Below are 19464 nucleotides of genomic sequence, written 5' to 3' on the forward strand. Positions count from 1 at the left end.
ACTTTGGTGTTTCTTTGCCAACGTTTTAGTTATATTTTTGAAGCTTTTTAGTTGTTTTTTAAAGAAATTATGCTTCGCTTCATAGCGCATGCACCAGACATGCAAAAGTGGTCCAATTTTACGAATACATGTAGGATAGTGCACCATAAAATGATGCTTTGGTAGTAGCCTCCTGTTGGGAAACAAATGCTTGAATAACCAGTGGTGCTCTGCAATCAAGTGTTTTAAATAAATAGTAATGCCAGTTGATAACCTGGGAGAAAATACAATATCTGCTATTTGAAGCAACAGCAGAAGCAAATACCAGTGTTGATCATTTGGACAAACCAAGTCTCCAAAGATAAGTGGTAGATTGCGAAGTAAACACCAAGATTGGATTGCATTTAACCCCAAGTCATTTGAGGTCTCTACTAACTTCAATGCAGGTGGCTTGTTGTTTTGTTCCAGGTAACCATAGTTAAAGCTCTTAATTCTCAAGTCTATTTCCTTTGATGTTGTGTAGTTTTTAATCAAGTGTAGTATTAGCAGTTTCATTTCATATTGTGCCACGCCCTCCAAGATATCATGCATAATATCGACAGAGAAATTGTCACATGTATTGAAGTACTGCAAGGAATTTAGAATGCAAGAACGTTTAACTCCCATCACATAGGGAAGACCAATAGTAGTCTCCATTGTGTGGCAGTGTTCTGCATGAAGTGCTCGAGTTCGCATAACTATCTTGGGTGAATCTTTGAATTCTGTCTGAAAGTCCTCTTTCTCAGCAAGACAAAAGCGGCAACAATATCTGGCACTGAATGATTCTACGAAACCAAACAAACCGTGAATACCAAGGTTGTCACCTGTAACTTGGACAATAGTTCCATACACTGGCTGATCATACAATGGGACCTTAATTCCATCCTTCTCCAGTATTTTAATATCTTCCACAAGTGGAGCAAGTATTTTAGAAAAGCCATGTGTTTTAATGTCTTGGGCATGGAATAAAGCGACCAAATGAATATTAAGCAGAATTGAGTTGTACTTTGGAGAAAAATTACGCAAGGTGAAATAGATTGCTCTTAATTTATGTATTCCCTTTTTACTCCCCAACGGATTCGCGCATTCAAAATCATCATAGAAAAGCTGCACCTGAATTGCATGCTTCTGTTTTGAAAATAGAGGATGACTCTTGAAAAACTCTCCATCACACAAGTCATTAAGAAGATCTTCTCTTAAACTGGAATCACTCTGCATCATCTCTTCTATATTAGGGTGTTTGTAAATAAAGTCTAATGTTTTCAAAATTGGGATATAAACACATTTATCAGTAACAACAGCCTGATCATAAGTTCCAGTAGTCCGATTGCGCAGGGTATCAAATCTTGTACCAAGGACATATTCAACTGGGTCTACCCTTCCCCACTTCTCTGTAAAATATTGCCTTCTCTTAGTTTCAGAATTTAAGATACAAAAGGGATTTTCAATTTCTTCAAAACACTGATCAATTTTACACTCAACCTCACTTTTGATAGGTTCCTGTAAAGATAGACACTGCTTCACATATTGTTTTGCTTGATTATGGATATCATCAACAATCACTTCCATTGAAGTTACCAAAGAGTTGATTATTGTTTCACCTACACCTGCCACTTTAAGTTCAGCTACTGTTGCAGCACAGCTGTCTACAAGACTATTATTAAGAAGGACTGGAAGGACTGGGTCAGAAGGGGCACTGCCTGATGGAAAGTCATCAACATAACTTTCAGCTAAATGTTCAGCTGTAGAGCGGCCTTCACCAGGATCATCACATGGTTGATGACGTGCTTTAAGATGCTTTCGAAACCCAGAAAAAGTGCAAAAGACATGTAAACAACCAGGCTGACCACATTTAAGACGAAGTGTCCTTCCTGAACAAAGTCCGTGGATCATCCTCAAGTGCCTCATCAGTGAATTGGCATTTGCCTGAGAGTTTTTGCAAATGAAACACAACATCTTATCAAAAAACACTGGAGCATCAGAGGCCTCAAGATAAAATATCTTCTCAGTATCAAAAGTCTGTGCAGCATCAGAGGCCTCAAGATAAAATATCTTCTCAGTATCAAAAGTCTGTGCAGCATCAGAGGCCTCAAGATAAAATATCTTCTCAGTATCAAAAGTCTGTGCAGCATCAGAGGCCCGAGATAAAATATCCTCTCAGTATAAAAAAGAAATCAGTGCAGCATCCGAGCCCTCATCTCTTTAACCCTGGGGTTGACATTAGTGGTAGCAGCATCGATCTTGTAAATGGCGGTTTGCAAGAAGTTGTACATATTGGCCAGATCCCGGTTGTATGAGGTACCAAAGACAAAATGAGCTTTGAAAAGCTCATCAAAAGAGGCAAGAGAGTCTGGTGACTTACAAGGGATTGCATGTTTGTCAATCACTATGAAGTACTTGTGAATCACACTCCTCTGGGTCCCCACAGCAAGCAGATAGGGTTGAAGGCTCTCCGTGATGCTGTCCAAATGCCCCTGGATACTGGTCCCAGTCTGTGACAAGATAACTTCATTAGTCTTGCTATTAAAATTAGTCACGGTTTGCAAACCGTGGTCTTTGCATGATTTCAATCATGCAGGTCAATATCAGGGACAGAACTAGGGATGCACGATAATTATCAGGCCGATATCAGCAATTATGATGTCATCCCGATAAAAGTATTGATAGCTCTGATAATAAAAAAAATATATATATATTTTTTACTTTTTTCTTTTCATGTCAACGTTCACACGCACAATATATGCTTATTTAGGATTTGACTTGATTCAACAACAAAGCAGTCGGGGCAATGGCAAGCCAAAAAACGGTCGAAAATGTGGTTATTTGAAGTTTGGATTTTTTTCTTCTCACAACTGAGGTAGGTAGATTACATTTTTAGAGACTAAAGTACCGAAAAAGGTACCGTTGGGTACCGGTATCGATTCACAGGTACCGGTACCGTATCGGTTCAAATGTGAACAGCATCCCTACTGACAAAGCACAATACCTGTTGGTTTTTAGTTGTTCAGGGAAACACATTGTTAATGACATTGACGGATTGTGAATTTTGTGATCGACTCAAATTATATTTATTTGGAAAAATAAATAGTCACTTTATTTGAAGAGTCAAAACTGTTCTCTTGGCTTTGTTTTGTTCATATAGTAACGCTCATGTCATGATAAATCTGGTTAGGTCAAAACTACAGGAATATACATAAAAAAATAAATAATTATAATACAATAAATATATATATCGGTTATCGGTATCGACCTTGAGGAGCAGAAAGTTATTGGTATCGATATCGGGGTCAACAAATCAATATCATGCACCCCTAGACAGAACAGTGATCCTTCTTATACTTTAATTTAACTGTAACTAGGGATGCTCGATATTGGCTTTTTTACCGATATACCGATATTGTCCAACTCTTAATTTCCAATACCGATATCAACCGATACCGATATATGCAGGGTTTCCCCCCCCAAAAAACTGAATAATTTCAGGTAATTAACATTACATATGTCTTGTTGTGGAATTAACAACATTATGCATACTTTTGACAATAAATAAAATCAGAATTTGTTCTTACTTGCCTGGGTAAATAAAGGTTGGTTATAGAAATGTAAAAAGAATAATAAATTTATTTTTTACCGATATTTTCCTATATCACATTTGAATGCCAATATCGGCCGATAATATAGGCAACTGTAACCTTACCTTTATGAACTTCACAAGGGAGTCAATGGCTTCTCTGGCTGAGAGCTTTCCCGGTCTCTTGTTGCGTCCCTGAGGTGATGGTGGCAGGAGGTGGACAAGGAGCAAGAGGGAGGACATCTCACTGTCCCATGCTAAAAATACAAAAAATTAAATAAAAAAAAATCAGAAATACATTTGACTAAAAGCTGTGTTTCCATTTGTTTAAAAAACAATTCACCCTTCCATTATTATATTCCTTTAATTCAAGCATACCATTGTTCAGTTCTATTGTGTCTGTTGTGGATTCAGCATTCTGAAGCAGGTCTTGAAGGTCGCCGGTCTGGGTGAGGCCACAGCTTTGTTCAAGGACTTTCTGCCTGCAGAAAGTAGGCCACTTCTCCAGGAACTTTGCAGAGATGTCATCACCAAACATCAGACTGAAATCCTGCTCAATGTGCAGACAAGATGGAATAAAACATGGTTGAAATTTTTTTGTCATACATTGTTAAATAGTAGGGCTGACCCCTATTAATCGATTAGTCGACTAATCGGTCGAAAGGGGCCGTAGTCGACTGGCCAACCTCTTAGTCGAATATAATATTAAAAAAAAATATATATATATATATATATATATATATATATTATAATTTTTTTCAAAAGAAAAGAGGCATAGAAGCGTGGCTAACGCTAATGGCAGGCATACCAGAGGCTAACTGCCTACGAAAACAGGCACAGAGGCACTGAAAGAGGATTTCATCAGTGGACCAATTGTATGCTTTTGCAGAGGACAAGAAGCCTTCAGTTGACTCCTTCAGACATTAAGCACCCCCCACAGCCCAAATGGAATGATAAAAAAATATATATATATATATACTTTTTTTTTTTTTTAACAATCCTAGTCGACCATCCAAATCCTTAGTCAGGGACAGCCCTATTAAATAGGTTCACCCTATGACCAGGGATGTGATCTAAATTGTTTAAAAAGGTCATTTTTTATTTCAGTTAGACTTTAATGCAAGCCACATACCATTCCTGTGATGTCTAGGAATCGTGGAAAGGTGGTGAATATTTCAGAGGACTTGATTGGGTCATGCATCATTTCTTGGCGATGGGTGAAGGTCTGTTTCATCTTCTCCTTGATGATTGCTTCATCAGTTGTATGCTTCATCAGTGCACTGGCCTCACGAAACTGGGTGTCTGTGGTTAGCTGGTTTTCCTCAGAGAAGGGGGCTCTGTCGCCAGAACTTGGACCACCTGTAACAGTGTAGAAACCACACATACTGCTGCAATACTTTCCAGTGATATGCATTTACTATAATGATCCATCTTCACAGTTGCTAGATAAACAGTGGACTGGGACAATCAAAATTACATACCGATCAGTGGCTGAACATTACGGCTCTTCTTTTGTCCCTCTGATGCTATCTTTTGAAGTGATTTCACCCTCCATGCCAGAAACCCACTCCCATCTACTGGATTGTAATACTGCTCCTAAAACACAAGAAGTAAAGAGAAAAAAAACGTGTTATTTGGTTTAAATGGGCATGTGTAAATGTGTTTATTTCTCTCCTTAAAACTTAACACATGCCCTTCTCTGAAGAATTGCTAAAATCAAGGTCAACAGGTAGGACATCTGTGGTTCTGAAATTGTTGAGGTTAGGAGAAATGGTCAGCATACAGAAATGTTAACAAATATTTAGTTGAAATCGTACTCCGCACAGCCCTTTTAAGCAATTCCAGAGAAGTGAGGAGTAAAGGGGTTGGTGTTTTATGTACCATGCATGTGATTGGATAATGTTATGCATAATGTTGTGTTAATTCCACGACAAGAGATATGTAGCCTAATGTTAACTACCTGAAATTATTCCTTTTGGGGGGGGGGGGGGGGGGGGGGGGGGGGAAACCCTGCATATATCGGTATCGGTTGATATCGGTATTGGAAATTAAAGAGTTGGACAATATCGGTATATCGGATATCGGTAAAAAAAAGCCAATATCGAACATCCCTAGAAATTATATAACAAGAATGACCTATAAACATAATAATTGTTACAAAGGATCAGATTAAACCGAATATATATATTTATTTATTGATATATATTGCATAGTATTTGTATATCGTTTGATATCCCTTGTATATTCCTTGTACATATACACGGAATATCCCTTTAGTCCAGCCCATAATAGTTCATTCTCCTATTGGACAGTGGTCCACCGGCGCCAGGGACCGGCCCCCGTAGCCAAGTTCAAAGTCACCGACACGACATGTCTGTACTTGCCCCGGCCCTGCCCAGGGATACGGCGACAGAAATGAGAGTGGCACTATTTGTTCACCGTGCGTATAAATACGGCGCAGGTGAATGTAGAAGCCCCTTAGCCCCTTACCTCCGTACCCTTCGTCCATTTAGTATGTTACCGATAAGTTGAAGCCTCACCCACGATACAACGTGCGGTGAAGTATGGCCTGTTTGGCCTCAGAATAGAGCATCGGGACCGCGTGCGAATTAGTAACTGAATTGTCAGAGTTTGGCGCTATACCGTCGAGTGCGACATATTTCTATTGAGTCTTTAATAGTCTATTTGTGTATAGTGTATCGTGCGGTTAGAATTCTATAGTGACCAGCATCTCCAACGCTTTCTCGTATTAGCTAGAGTTCTTATCCAGGCTGGGCCGACCGCATGGCGCTTTCACCCGAGGAGACCTAGGCGAGAACCGTATGGACATGTACACTGGATTAATCTACCCGACGACTACATAGCCCTTTGCGGCTGGAATATATTTGCTTTGGTCCTATGATTTATGGAGCGGATAATCGCAGACGCCTGCACGTGTTGGATTTACCCCGAGAGGAGTCAAGTCGAGTCGGCGCTCAGAGAGCCTGAGGCCGCCTAGCTTTCTTCACTGTAGAGCTACAGTCTACAAGAGAACCAAGCTGTATTCGTCTGTGGATCAAGAGACTACTGCACCGGCTTCTGTACCTGAAGTCTCCCTAGTCATCGTTGACCAGACGTCCTACTACCGACAGATCTTCTACCCCCTTGCTGGCTTACAACCAGTGGGAACCCCTTTCCAGTATCTCCCGCTATTACTAGTGTACCATAGATATAATTCCCTAAGATTCAGGTTGTATAATTACCTCCTGCGTAACCAGAGAATGGACATTCGTTATTGATTTGCCTACGCATACTCCTTTGCCTTACAAGTGCATTCAAAGAATAATGTAAAGTATCCTATGTACCTTTTGCTCCATTAAATACTTGATTAATACCTTTGACTGGAACCGATTTCATTGTGGGAAGTGTTCATCATATTCATATATCGTGTACTGTATGGCCAGTAATTAAAGTACATAAAGCGGTAGTGGTTTAATGATACCATACTTATCAATACAGTCAGGGAATTGTACCCCTCAGTTACAATAATTGTTAGACTAGAAGTCTTTATTTGTCATGCAGTTTTAACACACACGCAAGATGGGCGACCCACAGGAACACACATGCACTGAGTCGCCGATGAAATGTCTCTCTGCACTTTTCCCTGATGTACTTACATATCCCAAATTGCCCTGGGGATCGGCCAGGTATGGGAATAAGGCAGTGATGCCCTTTGCGTAGTCTTCTTTAACACGCCTTGAAGGACTCGTCCTACAGTGCACACATACACAAGTATGAGATCCAAACAAAAGTATTGCTGTGCCAATGCCTTCTGCACAATCTATGTAAAGCGCTTTGGATAACCATTTATCATTTACCAATTCTGCAAAAAGGAGGATCTTAGTAAAAACCAAAAATGTGTATTGGGTGCGTAATGTTTAGATGACAACATAATTACCCATGCTCTTTTGCCATGTGCGCAACCAATATCTTCACCATGTCGCGTCTTCTGGTATCCGTTAGGGTTTTTGTCCGAGCATAATCGGCAATGATCCTCTCTCCTCCAGCTGTGTCCCTCAGAATCTTTTCAGTCATCTAAGCGGGAGTAAAAAGGGGGGGGGGGGGGGACACACACACATGGATAGACAGTCATATTTTTAAGCATTGTTCCCACAGGCCCCTAAATTTGGTGGCCAAGTATATTTAACCCTTTCACTGCCACACTACAGAAGGTTAACCCTTTACTATCACACTACTGACGGTTACCGTCGGTAGTGTGATAGTAAAGGGTTAACCTTCTGTAGTGCGGCAGTGAAAGGGTTAACCTGCTGTTGTGCGGCAGTGAAAGGGTTAAGGTGACAAATGTAAACCATGACCCCCCCCCCCCCCCCATTTTCTCCCCAATTGTACTTGGCCATCCCCAATGCCCATGCTACCCCTTTATCAGAGTCACCATCTCCATTTCAAACAGTCATATGCAAAGCTTACCAGAGTGATACGAGTCAGGTCAGCACCGTTTCTTGGAGCAGGACTAGACTGCAAAATGATGGTGTCATCAGACTCCCCCTCATTGTCTGCACCAGAGCTGAGAACGGAGCTTTGGCTGGAGTTGCTTGCAGAGGTCCTCACTGAATCTAACAATCATGTAGACATATAAGTGTGATTAGATAGGAATGTTTGTGACAAGTGTAATGTAAAAAGGCCACATTAGATTAGGAAGGATCCACACGTTACATTGGGCATATATACAAAGATCATTTCAAAGTACAAAAATATACAGTACCTGTGTGACATTTTAGGTTAGCCAGGACACGTGTAGCCTTTTTACAACGCATCCGCGTTTCCGGCGCTCTGATTGGCCAGGTCATGTGACATGTGCGCCCAATAGCGTGTTTGCCCATTTCCGCGTCGAACAGCCTGCAAACTACCTGGCGTTCTATCGCCATGCTCTAAGACAAACTCTAACCTTAACCAACTTCGAAGAGTGCCCTTAACCAGTGTAGAAACTTGCCGTCCCACGATTGCCGCTCATGTCACATGACCTGGCCAATCAGAGCGAAAAAAACGGGAACCCGGAAACGTTGTAAAAAGGCTTCAAGCAGCCAGGACTGTATGGATGAGGCTATAAGGCTCCATGTTAGCAACTCACCTTCAGGATTTGAGTCTTGGGGTGAAGAAATCTCCAACACACCCAGGTCTGGTTTTTTTAGAAGAAATTGAAACGCCTCGTCGTCGACTTCAGTGTTTGAGTCATCATAGACCTTTAAGTCCAAGGTACTAGGAATTTCAAATTTCTTGGCAACTATAGACAAAACTAGATTGCACAAGCTTATTGATAAATCTGTTGTGCAATTTATTTAATTTGTATTAATTAAAATGTCATAAAATGGGATATTAAAATAGCCACTGAAAATGTGATCATATGAGGAAGATTGACAGCCTTAATTGACATACTTAACACCGGTTCCTGACAGGCAGCGAGCGTGCGAACTGGAGACTAAATCGTGCGCGACACTGTCCTGATATGAGGCGGCGCGTGTCCGGGTGTGTCTGTGTGTGTGTTACCTGGAAGCACACGGGGGCAAAGCAGCCTGCGATTCTTGACCAATAAAAAGTGTTTAGGGGCGTGACTCGGCCGCGTAATCGCTCAACTAGAGACACAGCGAGCGAATATTTGAGGGGGGAACGACATCGCCGCTCAGTTTGCTGTCGCTCGCGGCAGGTCAGGATAGTCTGATTGAAACGAATACATTTGAATCATTTTCGCAATCACGCTCGCTCGCGTCGCTGCCTGTCAGGAAGGGGTGTAAGACATTGATTGGTTCACTCTATCCTAAATAAAATGGATTGTGCTTTGTACTGTAGGCCTACAGCTTAAATTAACATGCAGGGAAAGCCTAAACTGATACCCAGTATGTTGTTGCATAGGGCAGTGGTTCTCAAACATTTCATGTCAAGGACCCCCCAAATTGACAATTAGCCCACAGACCCCCATTTGAAAAGATGTGCCATGGACCCCCATAAGACAATATGTGTACGGCTCTAGCAGTGATTCTCAACCATTTTAATTCCAAGGGCACCCATTTAATGGCATTTGTATCTTTGGGACCCCAATTTATATTGTAAAATCAATGTTAATTTAACTCTTGACGGTGTACAATGGACGTTGGGGTCCATTTGTACACAGTCAGAGTTACAGACCAATAAGGGTCCATTTGGTTCCTAACTATCAAGGCGGATGCCATTTTGAGAACCAACGGCACGCTGTGCAAAATGTTTCACTCACCACACTCCAAAAAAGTTGTGAAGGTCAATTGGCCCTCAAAACAGATGAATTTCTGCCGGTCAACGTGTTTAACACGTACAGCCTGCATCTGATGGCAAATAAATAATAACAGTTACTAAGATGATACATATAGGGCACAACAACTCATGCATTATGAGGAGTGTTACAATTAGAAAATATTACAAAAGCACCATACAGTAAATTTCGCTGAGTACATTTTACTCAAACTGAGTAAAACTTTACTCACGTCTTGGGCTCAAATTGACTCAGTTTGAGTAAAATTTACTCTGTGAAATTTACTGTGAGGCTATCTAGTTCCACAAGTTTCCATTATATTATACATGGAGGCAGAACACACATACCTAACATTACGGTGATGGAGCGTCTCACAAATCTTTGTGCACGTGCACCCATTAACGAGCGACAGTGAAAAGTGTCTGGGCGGAAACAAGCGCTAACAGTTTGGTTCCGCATTAAGACTAGAGTCAATCCACAATCTAGAGGCGAATTGTTGGGCATTCATTCAAATTAGTCAACCCAGTACAATGGTTCAAATAAACACTTGTTGAACCGAACAGTGCGTCAAATTAACTTGTTATGTCCATTTACCGCTAGTAAAACAGTCAACCTACAGCACATCGCGGCAAATTTACGTGACTCTATTTAGAGTAAAACACACGTTGTCTCTGCCACCGTTTCAGCAAAATCCGCCAACATGTAACATATAATTGTTCCATCTCCTGTACTATGTCTACTTGTCTTGTATGTTCTTAATACGTCAGTTTTTGTATGGATATAGTTATATCACTACTTTTAACAACAGCCTACAGGCATGGTCTACAGGTATGGTCTCAGGCCTATACAGGTATAGCCGCATGCAGGTGAAAATTAGCTTCTGGCTAACACTAGCTCATATACATTTTACATGAAAACCGACATGTTGATTAATGTGCACTGTCCCTGATAGCAATACTGTTGATAATTGAATACTCGTGTTGCACCGACGTACCTGTTCTTAAGTTATTGTCCATAAAACTGTAAAACGTTTATTTAATAGCGTGCGTGCTAGCAGCTAACATGCTAACAGCGTGATAGATGGCTCTGTGGCTTAGCTGTAATGTACGGTGACTCTATTTAGAGTAAAACACACGTTGTCTCTGCCACCGTTTCAGCAAAATCCGCCAACATGTAACATATAATTGTTCCATCTCCTGTACTATGTCTACTTGTCTTGTATGTTCTTAATAAGTCAGTTTTTGTATGGATATAGTTATATCACTACTTTTAACAACAGCCTACAGGCATGGTCTACAGGTATGGTCTCAGGCCTATACAGGTGGAAATTAGCTTCTGGCTATACACTAGCTCATATACATTTTACATGAAAACCGACATGTTGATTAATGTGCACTGTCCCTGATAGCAATACTGTTGATAATTGAATACTTGTCCATAAAACTGTAAAACGTTTATTTAATAGCGTGTGTGCAAACGTATAGCAGCTAACATGCGAACATCGTGATAGATGGCTCTGTGGCTTAGCTGTAATGTTGCAAATTAGTTACACACATTGCTGTTTAATAAATTAACAAATAACAATAATAATCTTACCTGGTATTTGGCATCCAACTTTCCAAGGAAAATATCGCTGTATTGCGCTCTTGCTGCACACCTGAGCTTGAAGCGACGGACTTGCCGAGAGAGAAAGATGGCGTCTTCACATTTGGAAATTATATTGATAGTAGGCGTGACCAATGCTGTATTACTCCAATAGAAACTCTTCTGGAACTTTACTCTCACTCTATTGGCCACAGGCAATGATTATGCCCCAAATGGAGTAAATATGACTACTTGAGAGGAAAATAATAACTCCGTAATAATTACTCTGGGAAAATGACTCCCCAGTTTTTCCTGTGTAGCAGACTACAAAGAGTGACACGTTCAGCCGAACGCACAATTGGAGGGGGGCTTCCCACCCTCCAGAACATTTACAACAAGCGGTGCAAGGGGAAGGCTAAGAGAATTATTAAGGACTCGAGCCACCCGAACAACTGCCTCTTTGAACTGCTGCGGTCAGGCAAGCGATACCGGAGTCTTAAGGCGAGCACAGAAAGACTCAGAAGAAGCTTCTATCCCCAGGCCATCAGGCTGCTAAACGAACAATAATCACTATGCAACAACCATCAAATGCACACAGCACACACACCCACACGCACACACTCACTCAAACAAACAACACACTGCAGCACCCACTCTCCACACTTTAGATCACACAAACACACTTACACTTTATATTTATTGATAAAGGATTTGCACTACAACTCGTACACCTACTGTGAATTGTACCTAAATTGCACCTCGTCCCATTTCTCCATTTCTGCCTTGCACTATATAGTATTGTATATTAGTACACTGCACAGTATTGTATATTGTATGGTAACTACGTCTATTCTGCATCGAACATTGTACATATGTCTAAACTGAACACTGTGACCTCATTTTTTTTACTTCTAATTTTACTATGTTATTTTATTTCATACTTATCTTGTCTTGCACAGTCTCTGGAGCGCAACAGTAAGAAGCATTTTGTATAAAAGTATTCTGTACTTCTGTATGACAACTATTAAAGAAACTTGAAACTTGAAACATCTTGGTTTCATTCGGAAAAGACGAACGGCGGATTAATAATAAAAAAATAATTCGATTGTGGGCGGGTTCTGGGGTCACGTGGAGTGTGTTATACGAAATAACAACGTCTGAAACAACTGTTTCAGCCAATCAATCAAGAAATTAGCATGCCATTGTATAAAAGTACTCATATTGGTACTGTATCAACAAGTACCCAAATGTAAGTAGTAGTACTTAAGTGGTATCGGGACAGGGAAAGGGAATTTCATGAACTCTCTCGGGAATTCATGTAACATCAAGGAATCTTACAATTCTTTTCACAAACATTCATTGAGTTAGATGATGGTTTTCATCTGCTTTTCTACATTACATGACCACTTTACCACAGTAAGGCCAGCTGTAGTGGAAACCTGTAGTCCTTTAGAACCTTTCTAAGTGGGAACGAATGTGATAAACAAAGTTGCTCCAACAAAGTCACGGAAAATGTGGCAAGATGTTTCTAAGAGGCAAGAGAGTGGACGGACTGGACTTCACTGACTGCCTGGACTACAATGACTTGACTGTTTTTCTTTTCTACACGACCGGCCGGTTGTACCAACTAGATTTCAATTGTACCTTGCTTATTCACTTTTTATAATACCTTGCTTATTCACTTTTTATAATAAATACTGTCAAAAGTGTTTAGTCTCTTTTATCTTTAAATATCTTATTGCAACTTTCACGTATCCGAGTCTAAAACGTGACAAATGCTATAAAATATAAATGCGCGCAACAAGCAGGAAGGGAATTGCCATAACAATATTTTTTTTTTAATCGATAATCGCTAATTCAAATGAAGATCAATTCAGAATCGGGAAAATGAGTATTACTACATGCTAGAGCTGTTTCACTGGTAACATGGTCTGTTTCAATGCTGGCGGACTGTGGTTTTGTTTTGGGGGTGGCTAACCCTTTGCCTGCATGTTGTAATGTGGATTAGAATTTTTTTGTTTTCGTGACCCTATTTCTGCCATTTAAAGCTTCCCAGCTTGCTCAGAACCCAGCCAGAACTCCCACCACGTGACTCTGTAAGTAAGCCAATAGCTTTGCTTCACTACTAGCAAGTATTTCATACTTAATGTCCAAAACTCCGAACTATCCCTTTAACTCTTGTGGGTTGCCTGGCCTATTTAGGAAATCCCTGAACATGAATTTGCATCAGTTTGTGATTATTAGTTACCTCTATTTGGTACCATTTTGAAGCTAACAACTAGGGCTTTCCAATGATATAAAATAAGTGTATGATTATCATCATAATTTTTATTATTATGGTTCATATGTAGTTGCACTTGAACTTGTTGAAATTAAACTTGGAAGATAAAAATGTAATTCTTTTTATTTTATTTTTTTTATCTTTTCCCCCCTCCTTTTTCCGTTTTTCTCCCATCCCAATGTTAGGCCCTTGTTACACACAGTGTTTTTGTGCTCGTTTTTATACGTTTTTGAATACGTTTGCTGTCCCTATTACATAGAAATGCCGTTTTTGCCGGAAACGTTGTGGCCCTACTGAAAACGCTAAATTGTGTTTCCGTTTTGGAATAGCGGCAAAAACTCGCCGACAACATGTCGTGTAATCTGCGCGGAGCCGTTGTTGCTCAACGCCCATGCGCAGTAGATACCATCTGTGTGCCCTTCCGGTGACAACAGAGCTGTCCCAAATAGCTGCAGCTACCATGTGTTGTCAAGTTATTGTTATAAGGACCCCAGTCCAAGCTACAACTGTCTGCACTCCCTTAACAATTGTTTGTATTGAGCCGTATTGTATTGTACCCATTATGCAATATGTTAAATAAAGTTTACATCCATTCATTCTGCTAGCATTACCGATTGCATGAGCACTGCAGATGGCTAACGTGAGCTAGTGTTAGCTATCAGACCCTGTTAGCTCAAGCTCCTCTTTCAATCTTAAAGGATAACTCCACTATTTTGGGAAATTAGCTTATTTAACATCTTCCCTGGAGTTAGACAAGAAGATGCATACCTTTTTTGTCTCTGTGCGTGCATTTTAGCTTTGGGAATAGATGCTCCGTTAGCATAGCTTAGCTTCATCACTGGAAGTGGGGGAGGACAGTAGCCTTACAGTGCCTTACAGTGTATTGCAAGGTCTGACATTGACCAAACTTGATATGCATGACCTTGGTGGGCTCTAGGTCAACTCCTGAAAAGGGGGTCAATGTCAGACTTTGCAATCAAAAGTTAGGGGGCTAATAACCCTTGCCATAATTTCAGTGCGCCCCTAACTTTTGATTGCAAGGTCTGACATTGACCCCCTTTTCAGGAGTTGACCTAGAGCCCACCAAGGTCATGCATATCAAGTTTGGTCAATGTCAGACCTTGCAATACACTGTAAGGCACTGTAAGGCTACTGTCCTCCCCCACTTCCAGTGATGAAGCTAAGCTATGCTAACGGAGCATCTATTCCCAAAGCTAAAATGCACGCACAGAGACAAAAAAGGTATGCATCTTCTTGTCTAACTCCAGGGAAGATGTTAAATAAGCTAATTTCCCAAAATAGTGGAGTTATCCTTTAACAAGCATTAAACAAAATGGCCCAGTCATCTATTCACCTTTGTTTAATACACACAGCGTTGTCTCTAATGTTATCTAGCTACTGATAGCTCCCGATATCATCAGTTTGGTGCTGGCTGGTTAACGTGAGCTAGCGTTAGCTTCTAGCCACAATGCTATACTGTTATACTGGCATACTCCATTCACGTTAGCATGTAGCTAACAATGTAGCTAACAACATTGCCTATGTAAACTATCCGCTCTTGGTGGTCACTTGTGTTGATGTTAGTTTTGTTTCATCAACAAATGAGAGGCAGAACACACAGTGAATGTATCCGTTTTGTTTATTGCACTTTTATTACACTTTGCTGAAAAATAAGTGCTGCATTGGGTAAATAGGCATTTAAAGATGGCGGCACCTTGTTGACATTTTCTTTGCAGGAAGTGTATTGGCACATTCAAGTTCTGATTGGTTGAAAATTGCCTTCATGTTCGCCACCTACTGCCACCTACTGCTTTGGCAGTGTACTACATCACTGTACTCAGGTTGTAAAACGTATGTCTCACTCGGCTACCGCTACGTTGCGACCTGGAAAAGCGAAACTCATCTGAAAACGAAACTAAGGTGTAACCGCAGCCTTAGTTGTTATGCCAATTCCCAATCCCCTTCCTGGTTGTTGCGCACCTACCCCCTACAGTCGGTCTGGGAGAGTGGAGGCTATCACATGCTTCCTCCGACACATGTGCAGCCAGTCAACCGCTTCTTTTCACCTGGCAGCGTGGACTCTCACTGGGAGAGTGTAACGTGTGGAAGGATCACACTACCTCCCCCAGTTCTTTCCCTCGCTGTGCAGGCGCCCCGACCGAACTGTAGGAGTCGCTGTTTACAATGACCAGGACCCACCCTCGCTGGGTTTTTCCCACCCTCTAACACTGCCAATTGTGTTAGTATGGACGGTCGGCCAACCCGGAAGCACCACAGCTGGATTCGATCCCACTGTCTCTGTGGTGGTGGGCAGACGCTTAGTCCGCTGCGCCACCCGGCCGCCCGATAAACATTTATTTTCAAGCACTTTCCTTGCTTATTTTAAATGTATGTGTAATGAATGGAATGTAGACAATCTTGTTGGCAATATAGAACAGCTGACAGATTAGAAATAGCATCTATTGTTCAAAAGTTATGAATTAATTAATGAAATTAGACTAGATAGATTAGATGTGATGGTAATTATAAAACGTTCATGTGTGTGTTAAAATGTTTCTTCAAACTTACCCCATTCTCTTCCTAGAGCTTTGTCTTCCTCCATACTCTCTGCCGCTCTAGACCCATCTTTCCTGGGTAGGGTGGTAGCGTGAAGACCATGGCTCTCAGCTTGATGTTGTTAGCCAACGCTAGCATGGGACCTAGCGTCCAGCAGCTAGGCCTTGTCGTCAATTCTAGGTTGATAAAATGAAATATGTTATATATACGAATATGACCCACTAATGAATACACTAAATACAGCAATGTGGCTATTTGAAAACACTGCATTTGCGAAATAAATATGTCAATTGTGTTCACGTTAGTCAGACGTTAGCTCGCAGCTAGTTCCAAAGTTACCGCGACACAAAGCATGGCATCCTGGGTGATTTTTTTACTTCACATCGGTACCTTTGAAACAAGCTTTTTGAGTGGAAAATATGACCAGAATCTCTGGAAAAACATCTCACAAACACTATAGACGGTCATAAACGTTAACGAATGCTATAATAAGTCCAACAAATTAGTATAAACAGTACTTACACAGTCGTTTTGAAATGCACAAACAAGCGCGGATTCCCCGGAGAAATTTATTCTTTGACCGAACGCTCTGGAAAAACCAAAAAAATCAAAAAACTCCAACGCTGGCTTCGGGAGCCATATATATAGTCCCTCTAGGACCTGCAGACTGATACTTGCTGTGATGGTGGTGATGAGTCTTCCAAATATGGTGTCCAAAAATGGTGTCCTTCCGCCGAAAACTGCCCAAACAGGACCTGACTGCCTGGCGTCAGCGCGGTAATCGCGCCGGCGAGATTGCCGAGCGTTAAGTGTCCCTTTAACATATGTGGTTGATTTCTTTCTAAGGGCACTACGGAGTCTTCCTTCAAGATGAGTGGGTGCTACTGGAGAAGATGGGTAAGTCTGCCTTAATGCTGAATTAATATTATGATCACTTACTCGCCACAATACAATGAATGTCCAGGAATTAGTCTTAGGTGACTGATGTGGGTCCATATCAGTAATTTACATATCACCTGGTACACTGACAACTCAACCTGGCATGCTTGACCTTACTCCTAAAACCCACCTTACCCCTGCCCATTTTGACAACCTAGGATGGCTTAGAGTAGACGACAAGAGTACAGCAACTTACAACTGGTCTACAAGATACACTACACCACTAAGATACCCATGTACATGTCGAAATACTTCCCAAAGGTCAGTGAATTCCACGACCACAACACCAGAGGGAGTTCCACAAATCATGTTCAACCCAGATTCGGCTCAAACAAGGGACTAAACACGTTTCGCAACAATGTGGAACACCCTACCCACAGCCGTAAAGGAATGTGAATCCCTACCCTCCTTCAAAACCGCTCTCAAAGAGCACCTACGGGTGGCTGCAATTAAAAACTGGCCCCTGTCCAATGAGTTAATGGAACGTCATATCTATATGTTTTTATACATAATCTGATTGTTTTTAGTAATACTGTGCATGAGCATTACACTAGAGGTTCCAGTAGTGGGCAGCTTGAATTGCCAGGTCCTAAAACCAACGCTTTAAGGAGATATTTTATTTTTAGAGCATTAACTCTTTGGAATAACCTGCCTCAAAACCTCTGCTGCATTTACAGTAGATTCACTTTTAAAAATAATCTTAAATTGTTTTTAACACTGTAAAGTATTTTTGTTTTACACTGTAATGTAATTTTAGCTATCTTAACACTTTGGTCGCCAGGCTTATAATCTTAATATACCATCCTCCGCCAGCTCTATTTGTCTATGGGGATGTTTACCTTCTTTGCAGGGCTATAACTTTTTAAATTGTATTGCTAAATTGACATTACTATGGCCCATTCAACGTCAAGTATCTATTGTTCAGGGTGTAGCAACGTTATACTTTTTCATTCACATATTCATACTAAAATACGGTCTAAAGTATGTTTTTATCGTTTTCTGCAGCTTTCTCCAGAACGTGATTTATAGCCCCAAATGCATTATATTGATGATCAAATACAGTTTGATAGGAATCTGCGCGAGATAAAATTGTTCAAATGGACGTGCTTCTAGAAGTTACTACTGATCATCTGATGTTGACCGGATGGGGGGGGGGTCGTTTATAATTCCGTGGCCAACGTTAGATGATTCATCTAGTGTAGGTGATATGATCATTAGAGCAGTTAGTATCGAACACGTTAAAAAATAACGCTGAATCTTACCGTAGCTTCCTCATAGCGTTGGGCGATGAGCGTGGAACAGAAATATTCCTATTATGGGATGTAGAAATATGCAATCAATTTCCAGGTTGTATAATAGTATATACGTCCAAATCATGTTGTTTATCGAGTTATTGGTAACGGATTGCTATCCGTTGTGTCTAGCTCGAGTCCTGGGACTATTACCGAGTGATCAGACCGAATTGAATCGGCCACCAGATGGCGCTCTTGAACCGTTGGAGAGTTGAGAGGGGATCAACAGTAGATCTCAAGTCTCCGGGGGAGAAATATGATTTCGATCACAGATTTTTGAAATATTGATATCAAAGACGTGGTACGGCGTCTTTGGCAGAATGAGCATGGCGGGGAAAGACGTGCTACAGCGTTTATGGCGACCATAGTGTTAATTGTTAGTTTCATTATGCATTGTGTGTACTGACTTTTAATAATTTAGTTTTTGCAATAATAATTGTTTTTGTATGTTTTTTTGTGTGTGTGGACCCCAGGAAGACTAGCTGGTTGCTATGGCACCAGCTAATGGGGATCCTTAATAAAATCAAAATCAAAATATCTGTGGCCAGAAGGCAACAGCGAAAACCGCAGAGAACAGAGCGCAGAGAGGTTGATTTGTATATTTAAATTGTTTGTATTGTTTTTTTTTAAGGTTCAACAACAACATTATATACATACATACATACAAACATACATACATACAATACATGACTACATATAACCACATAATACCTAAAATAAATGAAAAATACAGTAGACAAAAAGAGAAAAAGAAAAGTAATAATAATAATAATAAAAGAAAATTGCATCGTTCTTATACAGGTTGTCACTTGCCATACAGAAATTGCCTATCTAATAAATCACTGTCTTATGCCTAAGCATCCTCAGATGGGAATTTTAGATAAAAATAATCTAAAAATGGCTGCCAAACTTGGAAACATTTCTGGGTAGAGCCCCTGGTGGA

The 19464-nt window shown here is 40.7% G+C and overlaps 1 protein-coding gene and 1 long non-coding RNA gene across 2 annotated transcripts in view; one reads left to right on the forward strand and one right to left on the reverse strand.

The window, feature by feature from the left end:
* dus1l (dihydrouridine synthase 1-like) overlaps nucleotides 1-19464 on the forward strand; it is a 165206-nt gene that overhangs the window by 36736 nt on the left and 109006 nt on the right. Inside the window, exon 4 of the mRNA XM_084329603.1 lies at nucleotides 17137-17187. Within this exon, the coding sequence (XP_084185729.1) occupies nucleotides 17137-17187 (51 nt within the window). The remainder of the gene's footprint in view (nucleotides 1-17136; nucleotides 17188-19464) is intronic.
* Nucleotides 3716-7647, reverse strand: LOC311240996. The gene is made up of 4 exons (XR_014620510.1): nucleotides 7527-7647; nucleotides 7246-7339; nucleotides 3968-4091; nucleotides 3716-3846 (listed from the first exon to the last, which is right to left on the reverse strand). It is a non-coding gene; the product is annotated as an uncharacterized lncRNA (long non-coding RNA).

The sequence above is a fragment of the Notolepis coatsorum genome (assembly GCF_963971535.1).
Source record: "Notolepis coatsorum genome assembly, chromosome: 14".
NCBI lineage: Eukaryota > Metazoa > Chordata > Actinopteri > Aulopiformes > Paralepididae > Notolepis > Notolepis coatsorum.